The 11,775-nt window shown below is 43.0% G+C and overlaps 1 protein-coding gene across 2 annotated transcripts; it reads right to left on the bottom strand.

Annotated features, from left to right (window-relative positions):
* Window positions 1-2,185: 2,185 nt before the first annotated feature.
* tmco6 (transmembrane and coiled-coil domains 6) lies at window positions 2,186-11,733 on the bottom strand. Of its 2 annotated transcripts, XM_071398350.1 has the most exons (13): window positions 11,201-11,733; window positions 10,676-10,788; window positions 10,420-10,535; window positions 8,043-8,229; window positions 7,831-7,935; window positions 7,652-7,743; window positions 7,396-7,512; window positions 7,003-7,117; window positions 6,606-6,786; window positions 3,745-3,845; window positions 3,357-3,524; window positions 3,009-3,134; window positions 2,186-2,404 (listed from the first exon to the last, which is right to left on the bottom strand). In XM_071398350.1, the coding sequence occupies exons 1-13, from the start codon at window positions 11,289-11,291 to the stop codon at window positions 2,381-2,383; spliced, it is 1,536 nt and encodes a 511-aa protein (XP_071254451.1). In that variant the 5' UTR covers window positions 11,292-11,733; the 3' UTR covers window positions 2,186-2,380. The 2 variants fall into 2 exon arrangements, with proteins under 2 accessions (XP_071254451.1, XP_071254452.1); XM_071398351.1 differs by lacking the exon at window positions 7,396-7,512.
* Between the last annotated feature and the right edge of the window lie 42 nt (window positions 11,734-11,775).

Here is an 11,775-nt window from a genome sequence, read left to right as displayed (position 1 = left end):
TGCTGTACAGAATTAAAATATTCCAAAATATGCATCCTGTTTGCACTTAGGCACTAAATTAAAATACAAAGTGTAATGATTTGGGGGCAAATCCAACACATCACTGAGTACCGCTGAGGTTTTTTTTAGGATAAAAATAAATGGAATTGAGCTAAGCGCAAGCAAAATCCTAGAGGAAAACCTGGTTCAGTCTGCTTTCCAAAAGACACTGGGCGACAAATTCCCCTTTCAGCAGGACAATAACCTAAAACGCAAGACCAAATATACACTGGAGTTGCTTACCAAGAAGACAGTGAATGTTCCTGAGTGGCCTCGTTACAGTTTTGACTTAAATTGGCTTGAAGATCTCTGGCAAGACTTGAAAATGGCTGTCTAGCTATGATCAAAAGCCAACTTGACAGAGCTTGCAGAATATTCAAAGGAATTATGTGCAAATATTGTACAATCCAGGTGTTCAAAGCTCTTAGAGACTTACCCAGAAAGACTCACAGCTGTGATTACGGCCAAAAGTGATTCTAACATGTATTGATTCAGGGGTGTGAATACTTATGTAAATTAGATATTTCATTTTTCATGTTTTCACTTTGTCATTATGGGGTATTGTCTGTAGATGGGTGAGGATTTTATTTTTTAAATCATTTTGAATTCAGGCTGTAACTGAATAAGTCAAAGGTTATGAATGCTGTCTGAAGGCACTGTATGTGTGGCATAATTTTTCATTTAGAATGGCCCACAAAAACAACATGTAATCCATAGAGCGATTGAATAATGATTGGGCTTGTAAGAACACGTTTCACTAGACTCTGTAGGCGATGGGCTTTCCAACCCTGTCTCAGCCTATAGGCTGCCCTTACAGTTATTTGCCCACTTTAGTTGTGATATACAAACCTTATCAAAACATATAGGCCTATGGGCTCGGCTACATGATGCCGTTTCTTGCCTTAGAATATTCTCACCCATCAGACTATTCTCAATTTAATCTCGTTCTTGCATATACTAAATAATATGTGTGAAATTAGTTTTGATATAGAATCACTATCACGTACCTGTCAGAACAGGAAGAAAAAACAAGAAAAAAACCACATCATCTGTACGCACTTGAATAGCGAATGGAGGACGCTTTCCCCGCTGTTCATTTTCATGCCAGCTAGGTGGGCTACTCCAGTAGTAAAGCGAAGCAATGTGCTTAATATATGGAAAGTGGAGAAATAAATATAGTAGGCCTAGCCTACAGAAAGCTGATGGGATCCTCTTTTCAATAGAGGCCATCAAAACTCTGTTTTCTCACGCAATTGCATAGAATAGCCTATAGAAATGTTGCGCAACATGGGCTCATAGGAACACATTTCATGCCCTGCATCAACCAGCTACAAGGAGCTGGCTCTCGCTGTCCAACAGGTGATCCTATCCCCGCTCAAACTCTGATTGCCAGGGCTCTCAAAAACAGAGCACTGACTACCAGGCCATTAGCGACTGGCTGTTAGGAAGTTTGGCAGGCTATTAATGACCATCAGCGGCATCAGAGCGCAGTTTTGGAGAAGACTAGTTACCATGACTGAGCGGTGATGTGGAATTTGACTGCGGCCATGACTCGCGACTGCCGGTGTGGCGATAATACGTCGCCATAACAGCCCGACCCTGGTTGTTGTTGCCCTTTAAGTCAGCCAATCTGGATGAAGCTTGCCAATGTAAACAGACGGAGGAGATTGCGGGCGTCCAGGACAGGCGTTGATTGGCAGCGGTCTAAGGAGCCAGGCTGTACCCCTGCTCCACCTCTGCCAGCCCTGTACAGGGCGAGTGTCAACTAAGGGACGATCCCCTACCGTACCAGGTGCCATGGAGGTGTAGGATAGGGATGGCGGAGAAAGGTACAGTCCGACACTATCAGTACGTCTCACTACTTCAAAACAGCCTCTACCTGCCGGCCTCCCTGGCTCTTAAGACACTGAAAACACACAACACAGACAAAAGTAAATGTTATCAGAAGTAATCAACAGTTATCAACCTAATGATTGATGTGAACAGGTGTGTATGTTTACTGTTGCTGAGTCACTAACCTTGTTCACCGGACACTTCCTCACTATGCGCAATTAGCTTGGGGACGAGGTTACTGAGTCACTCACACGCACACATGCACACATGCTGTAGTAATCGAACGAACACAAGAGGCTCCAAAGACATCACATTCTGTTGGTATAATTTGGCATTTTATTAAAGCAGTGTAAAAAATAACATCCTATTGATATCCAGCACATATTTACATTTGAGCATCTTCACATAATTTAATAAAAACTTGAAATGTACTAGTAGGTTTTCTGAGTAGACCTGTTTAAAACATTTGGAAGTCTTGGTTTTGTAGCACTCCCGTTCTGTAGGCTCCTCACGGGGATGCAGAGGTATCCACCTTTAACAACAAAACAAAGCATTAATAAATGTCTGTACCCTAAAAACACATACACCGAGTATACAAATCATTAAGGACACCTGCTCTTTTTCATGACATAGAATGAGCAGGAGAAAGTTATGATCCCTTATTTATGTCAGTTGTTAAATCCACTTTAATCAGTGTTGATGAAGGGGATATTTTAAGCCTGGAGACAATTGAGACATGGATTGTGCATGTGTGCCTTTCAGAGGGTGAATGGGCAAGACAAAAGAAAAGACTTAAGTGCCTTTGAACGGGGTATGGTAGCATGTACCAGGCGCACCGGTTTGTGTCAAGAACTGCAAGAACTGGGTTTTTCATGCTCAAGTTTCCCCATGTGTCTCAAGAATGGTCCACCACCCAAAGGACGTTCAGCCAACCTGACACAACTGTGGGAACCATTGTAGTCAACATGTGCCAGCAACACCTTGTAGAGTCTATGCCCTGACGAATTGAGGTTGTTCTGAGGGCAAGGGGGGGGCGCAATTTAAATTTTAGGAAGCTGTCCTTAATGTTTTCTACATTCAGTGTATATTTATACCCAGGTACACACTCCCGGCCTGTGTTAGGGCAGAGTCCTCACCGTGCAGTGTGCGGGCAGGTGATGTTCCAGCAGGTGTGTTGCTCTGAGGCGGATCGTCTCCTGGTTGCTATACTGGATGGCTTCCAGCACGGGGAGCCCACTCTGCCTCACAAACTCCTCTGCAAGCTGAGAAGAAGCACCGCTTCATCAATGTCATCGTCTAGCTGCCTGTGCTAGATTGTTTCTGCCAGATATGACATTTATGATATGACTTTCTCCATACATTAGACAGCAGATAAACAACGCAAGACTGCACATTAAACAGTGTTTATGGCCAACAACAAACTATGACATCTGCATGGCAGGCCGCCATCTTTAGTTTGGCGGGGTGTTGGGAGCCTTCCCTACCTGTGGGTCACTGGCCATCAGCTGGCCCAGCACCTCCAGACTAAAGGTCACCACCTCAGGGTCGGCCATCTTGAGTGTGGCACAGAGAGCAGGCAGCAGGCCAGCTTGGGCCAGGTGGAGACAGTACTCTCTCCCCTGATGGGCAATGTTACCCAGAACCCTTAGCACCTGGTGGGGTGGGGGGGGTGAGGAGGGAGAAAGATTTTGATTCAATCTAAATGTCACATCCTTTCCCAGACCCGAGTGAAACTGCTGATGTCTATTGGTTGAACGGGCCAAATAATACTGTTAAAAATGTGTTTTAACAGTAAGTCGTAAGTCACCTTCCAGGGAAGTGGTGGCTTGACAACAATGTTACTACTATGAACAGAAGCATCAGTGCACTGACCATGATGTTAATGCCATGGGAGAAGGGCAGGAGCTGGATCAGAGCAGGAACCAGATTCAGATAGAACAGGGCAGAACAGAACATACTGGAGTCTGCAGCAGCTGATGGGGGGAACGGGGAGGAACGAGAGGAAAGAGATTCATGACCGGTTATCAGCTGAACAAGTATTCAGACCCTACATAAGTATTCAGACCCTTGACTATGAGACTCGAAATTGAGCTCAGGTGCATAATTTTGCCATTCATCATCCTTGAGATGTTTCTACAACTTGATTGGAGTCCACCTGTGGTAAATACAACTGATTGGGCATGATTTAGAAAGGCAAACACCTGTCAATATAAAAGGTCCCACAGTTGATAGTGCACGTCAGAGCTATGTACAGTGGGGCAAAAAAGTATTTAGTCAGCCACCAATTGTGCAAGTTCTCCCACTTAAAAAGATGAGAGAGGCCTGTAATTTTCATCATAGGTACACTTCAACTATGACAGATGAAATGAGAATTTTTTCTCTCCAGAAAATCACATTGTAGGATTTTTTATGAATTTATTTGCAAATTATGGTGGAAAATAAGTATTTGGTCATCTACAAACAAGCAAGATTTCTGGCTCTCACAGACCTGTAACTTGTTCTTTAAGAGGCTCCTCTGTCCCCCACTCGTTACCTGTATTAATGGCACCTATTTGAACTTGTTATCAGTATAAAAGACACCTGTCCACAACCTCAAACAGTCACACTCCAAACTCCACTATGGCCAAGACCAAAGAGCTGTCAAAGGACACCAGAAACAAAATTGTAGACCTGCACCAGGCTGGGAAGACTGAATCTGCAACAGGTAAGCAGCTTGGTTTGAAGAAATCAACTGTGGGAGCAATTATTAGGAAATGGAAGACATACAAGACCACTGATAATCTCCCTCGATCTGGGGCTCCACGCAAGATCTCACCCCGTGGGGTCAAAATGATCACAAGAACGGTGAGCAAAAATCCCAGAACCACACGGGGGGGGACCTACTGAAGGACCTGCAGAGAGCTGGGACCAAAGTAACAAAGCCTACCATCAGTAACACACTATGCCGCCAGGGACTCAAATCCTGCAGTGCCAGACATGTCCAGGCCCGTCTGAAGTTTGCTAGAGAGCATTTGGATGATCCAGAAGAAGATTGGGAGAATGTCATATGGTCAGATGAAACCAAAATATAACTTTTTGGTAAAAACTCAACTCGTCGTGTTTGGAGGACAAAGAATGCTGAGTTGCATCCAAAGAACACCATACCTACTGTGAAGCATGGGGGTGGAAACATCATGCTTTGGGGACGACTGATCCGTGTAAAGGAAAGAATGAATGGGGCCATGTATCGTGAGATTTTGAGTGAAAACCTCCTTCCATCAGCAAGGGCATTGAAGATGAAATGTGGCTGGGTCTTTCAGCATGACAATGATCCCAAACACACCGCCCGGGCAACGAAGGAGTGGCTTCGTAAGAAGCATTTCAAGGTCCTGGAGTGGCCTAGCCAGTCTCCAGATCTCAACCCCATAGAAAATCTTTGGAGGGAGTTGAAAGTCCGTGTTGCCCAGCAACAGCCCCAAAACATCACTGCTCTAGAGGAGATCTGCATGGAGGAATGGGCCAAAATACCAGCAACAGTGTGTGAAAACCTTGTGAAGACTTACAGAAAACGTTTGACCTCTGTCATTGCCAACAAAGGGTATATAACAAAGTATTGAGATAAACTTTTGTTATTGACCAAATACTTATTTTCCACCATAATTTGCAAATAAATTCATAAAAAATCCTACAATGTGATTTTCTGGAATCTTTTTTCTCCTTTTGTCTGTCATAGTTGAAGTGTACCTATGATGAAAATTACAGGCCTCTCTCAACTTTTTAAGTGGGAGAACTTGCACAATTGGTGGCTGACTAAATACTTTTTTGCCCCACTGTATGTATATGTAAATGTGAATGTACCCCATAAATGTGATTTCAGTTTATTTATTTATTTTGTACATGTGTGTAGATTAATGAGGTGGAAAAAACTATTTAATCAACTTTAGAATAAGACTAACGTAAAAATAAAAAATAAACGTCAAGGGGTCTGAATACTTCCCGAATACAAATGTACCTAGATGTAGTAGGCTAATGTTAACTAGCTGTCTAATTGTTGCCCATAAAATGAAGTTAGGCTAGCGAGCAAGCATTTTAGCCAGGTAGCCTAAGACAACAACTACTGTACGACAATATCATAGACTGTTTCAGCAACACGAGAGGAAGATAGCATTGGCGTTTCTCTACAAGTAGGGTGAGTCAACATGTTTTTTCTACTTACGCAGACAGAGAAACCAGTGCCATGGACCGCCACATGACATTTATCTTATGTTGATTGGACTAAAATGTTTGTGAAATCTTTTGGGAATTTATTCTGCCACTGTGTCGTCTTATTGTCTCAGCCTTAGGCCTATACATCACAATGTCAAGGCATATGAACTGCTTATAGAGCAAATAATGCAATTATCACAACACATTGGTTGTAATATGGCTTTATTTTTTTGTATTTTTTTCTGGCTTGCATCCCCAGTGATTTTACCCACACACCGCTACTGCCCGGACTACGTGACCAGTTACAGTAATGCTGTAACTTTCCCTGGCCATAAATGTGTCCCGTCAAAGGACTTACTTAAATCATGTTTGAATGAGTTGACATTTATGATATGTATATAACACAAGCATTCAATATGGCCGAGCTCCAGAGTGTGAAGGAAGTGATGTAATACCGCTGCTGAAAATATGATCACTTTATATGACAAGCAGTTATCTATACAGATTTATAACACAAAACAGATGTATGAGTCAATTCCCTCTCTCACCTGTGAGGTTGTTGAGGACCCAGACGCTCTCTCTGGCCAGGGCTGGGTGGGTCTGGAGGAAGGCCTGAGGAAAAGCACACAGAGCAGCCAGGAGACGGCTATCGTTTAGCTGGGGCTGCAGGGCCCCCAGGGGCCCAGATAACAGCAGGTTCCCCACACAGCGCAGCAGGGGCCAGATCAACTGGAGAGGAGGGAGGGCGGGGATGTAGATTATGACAGGAGCCTAGGTTATCTACATTGCTATTCATCTCATCAAATTGCTTCCTTGCATTCTGGTACAGTTGGTGTCTATCAGCCACACAGTTACAACACATGTACTTGCATTGTTACAACACATGTACTTGCATTGTTTGGAGGAGTAACTTCGAAAAAGAGTTTGGATTCAGCAACTACTCACCAGCTCCATTCCCTCCTCTATACTTCCTTTAGCAACAACACCACCAAGTGTCACCAAGAGGGAAGTGCAACGTAGAAGAGTACCTTGGGCCACCAGTGCCCCATTGTCCACGTTGCTTTAGACAAGAGAGCAAAAAACAGACAAAAGAATCACACAGTGCCACCACATTGTATCCAGTATAACAGTACCATATCCTTGGCAACCACAAACAGACACAGTAGCTGGTCCTCCTGGGTGACACCCAGGTTAAGGTGATATAGTGTGCATCCCAAATTCCCTACAAAGTGCACTACTTTTGACCAGGACCATAGGGCTCTGGTCAAAAGTAGTGCACTATATAGGGAATAGGGTGGCATTTGGGATGAACCCTGATTCTAAGGTGAAGTGTCTGACCTGCAGGCCAGGTAGTGCAGGCACCAGGCACACTCAATGACTGGTCCCAGGCCAAACTGAGAGTCAAGGGTCAACACTGAGAGGAGGTGAGGGATCAAACCAGACGCCAAGACTGCCCTACAGACAAACAGACAGGAGAGCATAGCCCTGACTACAAAGGGATCCCTCAACCGCGTCTCCGAATGGTGTCTGATGAAGTTTCCATAGTACAGTATAATATTCTCTCTGTTTAGCTACAACCATGATGTTAATTTACGGGATGATTCTCCCTGTGACGTAGTTCGCTGAGATGAGCTGGGAGAGGGTGAACCCCACTGCTTCAACCACTGCCAGGTTAGTCCTGTGGATCTACACACACAAACAGATTAGAGGGTGTTATAAAGGAGACAATGGCAGGTTGGTCGATTGACAGACAGTAAGGGGTTTGTAGCTGACCTGGATGCAGTTGTTCAAAGCAGGTATGATGCCCTGAGCTAGAAGCATATCTCTCACATTCTCACTGTCTGGACACATGTTACCCAGGGTGTAGAGACACAGCTCCTGTAAAGAAACACATACAAAAGTGAGAAAAAACATATAGTGTAATACTTCACTAGGCTGTTTGATAAGGCTGTTGTAAGGTACTGTGTATGAGCTGTGGGACTGACAGTGAACTTGGGGCTCTGTCCAGAGAGGAAGGTGATCAGGTAGGGTGTGGCCTGTCGGAGCCTCAACGAGTCCACCTCGCTGTGGGGGGAGTGGGACAGCTCGTGGAGACAGCGGGCAGCCTCCAGACGACACTGAGGGTTGGGGCCACAGAGGTTAGTCACCAGGATCGCAATACTGTTCGGCTGCCTGAGCACAGATGGGAAGGACAGACAGAGATGAGAAATTAAAGGCCCATACTGATATATACGTATATACAGTCCTTTGTAAAAAAATATATTGGATTCCTTCACTTTTTATTGTGTTACAAAGTGGGATTAAAATGATATATAATTGTCTTTTTTTTGTCAACAATCTACACAAAATACTCTGTAATGTCAAATTGGAAGAAAAAGTACACATTTTTTAAGATAAAAGAAAAAAAATTATAACTAAAATATAATTGCTGCAAAAGTATTCAGGCCCCTTGTTTAAGCAAGCCTAAATTGGTTCAGGGGTAGAATGTGGCTTAACAAATCACATAATAAGTTACATAGACTCAATTTGTGTGAAATATTAGTGGTTGACATGATTTTCGAATGACTAACCCTTCCTCTTTCCCATACATACAACATCTATAAGGTCCCTCAGTCAAGTATTGAATTTCAAGAACAGATTCAACTACAAAGACCAGAGAGTATTTGGAAAGCCTCATAAAGAAGGGCAGTGATCGGTAGAAATGACTTTGAAAAGTAATGTTTTTACTTTGTTTTTAAGTGGTTTGACACTTTATTCAGACTAATTCAATTAGATAGGGAGACAAGCAAATGCTAGAAACAGTGGGAAGGTTGAAAGCAGGGATTGATACCTGTTTTCAGTGTTACCACTACACCAAGGCTCTGCACAGAAAATAGTAATGGTTGATGGCAGCGGTTAACCAAATCATAGATTGCAGTCTCCTTGTCCATACTGTAGACTGCTTTCAAGGTAAGGACAGAAACATTTTGTAATTTGGGTGAACTCTCTCTTTAAAATAGGGCGGGAAGAAAATCCTGCTTGCTCTCCAGGAGGGTTGGCCACCCCTGATTTATGTTTCCCAAGTGCCGGGTGTTTGAACATGTTCTTCTTATAACACTTCATTTCTCAAAACATCGCCAAACCTTCAAGAAAATAAAATGAATATCAATATTCAGGTGGTTTATACCTACTACTTGAAGATCCTTGTCATCATCTTACTCTAGAGACAAAATATGACGCGTTTATGAGTTGCCTAGCATGTGCACAATACTAAAATGTCAAATTATTTAAGATTCCTGGAGCATTTAATATCCAATGCTTATTTGTATGACTTATTCAAAACTGTCCATGAATGGCTGCAAAGACACATAGCCTCATAATTCATTTTCAAAAGACAAAGGTAGGCATATGAGATTGAAAATGTGATTACACTGGCAAAATTGGGAAGAAGTGGATTAATAAACGAAGCGTGGGGAATAACAGTAGTGTTCTTTCTGTCAAGCACAGTAATTACCCTAATAATCTCCCGAAGACAAGATGACAAATCTGCCCCTACACCCTAACAAAATGATGTTTCTATTTATTATCCCGCCTCTAGAATCAAACTTACACTTTTGGGTTCACAATCCGTTTGACAAAATTATTTTCATAGTTACAAATCAGGTCACCAAATGTCCCTGCTAAAACGTACTGTAGGTCTGTCTGCTGCCTTTTCGTTGTGACAGCCTAAATGCCCAATCACCAAACGAGGGGGACTAATGCAGGTGTGAATTAAATCGACTTTAGTACATGCTGTCAAAAGGCTGCATTCTGCAATAGGGACGGGAGCAAAAACAAGCTAATTTTGTTGACAACACTGTACATAAAACAGCGCTACTCTTTTTACAGTTTTATAAAAACTCAGCGGAGAACATTCTCTCTCTCTCCATTCAGCTCCCGTATATAACATATTCTATCAAGACTGCCCAAATGTGCCTAATTGGTTTATTAATAACTTTTCATGTTCAAAATTGTGCACTCTCCTCAAACAATAGCATGGTATTCTTCCACTGTAATAGCTACTGTAAATCGGACAGTACAGTTAGATTAACACGAATGTAAGCTTTCTGCCACTATCAGATATGTCTATGTCCTGGGAAATTTTCTTGTTACTTACAACCTTATGCTAATCGCATTAGCCTACATTAGCTCAGCCGTCCCAAGGGGGACCCACCAATCCTGTAGAGGTTTTAAAAATGTGACATTAGGGAGTATTTTGTGTAGATTGTTGACCCCAAAAAATGTTAAATACATTTAATTCCACTTTGTAACACAGTACAATGTGAAGAAATGTACACACAGAGAGACACAGAGAGAGAGAGACAGAGAACAAGACCTTCGTACTTGATAAGGATGAGGTGGGCTGAGGGGCTGCGGAGGGCTTTCCTCAGCGCTCTTAGGTCAGCCTCTTTCTTCACCAAGTCCCTGCCGTGGCGAACCATCTTGAACAACTCTACCACCTAGATAGAGAAAGAAAACCAGAAAAGAACTTCTGTTATACTCAGTAGTACCCTTCAATTAACAGTTGAGGTGCTTCTCTGCTGGGTTGCTGACTAGAATCTTCATCTCTGACAGTGGTTGTTATACAAGGGCCCAATACCTGATCGCTGGCCAGTGTGTCCATGGTGCCATCCTCCTCCTCATCATCATCATCATCATTCAGCAGGAGTCTCTTGCTGACCAGCTGGCTGTCCTTCCGGGCCCGTCTCAACTCTACAGTGAGAGACCCAGCAAATCAACATAGAGCAATGACAACAGTAACTGCACAGTGTTTATGAGGCATATTGTACTGTAGTGTGGCATATGTAATGACTACAATGGAGCGGTTCGTTTGTCATGGGAAAACGTTAACACGCAGCCCGCGCACGTAACATCACTACTTGGAGGCCAGGAGATTCCACCACCATGCACGATTTGTACGGCTCCGGGTACTATGAATAAATATCAAATCAGTTTAAGGAGAACAAGGGTTTCTAAAGTGTTGTATTCATTTCACAATAAGATACAGCAATGTTATAGAGGGAATATGTTGACAGCGTAGCTTGTCAAGTCTAACCACAGCTGGCAAGGTAGCTAGCAAGCTAACGTTAGTTGGATAACGTTAGCCAACATTCAGCTAGCTCACCTTTTTCATGTGCTCGTCTCTTGAACTTGAACTCCTCCAAGTCGCTGCCCTGACGTCCAGCCTTGTGGCGGACTGCGTTCAACCTCCACATTTCATCTATCGACCAAGTTATCCGTTTAATTAGCTAAATAGCTACGTTAATAGGCCATATGAGCTAGCATTTGATATTTTCAGACAAGACTGTTGACATCATCTTCTTTGCCGGAAAATTGGATACATTAATGTTATTACACAATGTGAGTATTTCCACCTATCGGACAGGCGTGGCATGATCAAGCTTCAGGAAAGCTCCTTCTTCTGTGAGTTTTATTGCGGTCTACACCAACAAAATTGTATTGCCGCCACCAACTGGACGATTTGAACCCCCCCCCAAAAAAACAAAACAAATAAATAACTAATAACTAATACGTAATAATGAAACTAACCCAATCCACCCTAATACAACATAGTACATTGCCAAAACAAACAAACTCCCACTTCTTCCTTCTTTGAGTTCTCCATATCGCCCTGTGTACACTAGCATAAGACGCCGCGCCGTGAAACACCGATGCAGAGAGGGCGTTAACCATTGGGCG

The sequence above is a fragment of the Salvelinus alpinus genome, chromosome 4 (genome assembly GCF_045679555.1).
Source record: "Salvelinus alpinus chromosome 4, SLU_Salpinus.1, whole genome shotgun sequence".
NCBI classification, from domain to species: domain Eukaryota; kingdom Metazoa; phylum Chordata; class Actinopteri; order Salmoniformes; family Salmonidae; genus Salvelinus; species Salvelinus alpinus.
This window is presented reverse-complemented; position numbering and strand designations above follow the sequence as displayed.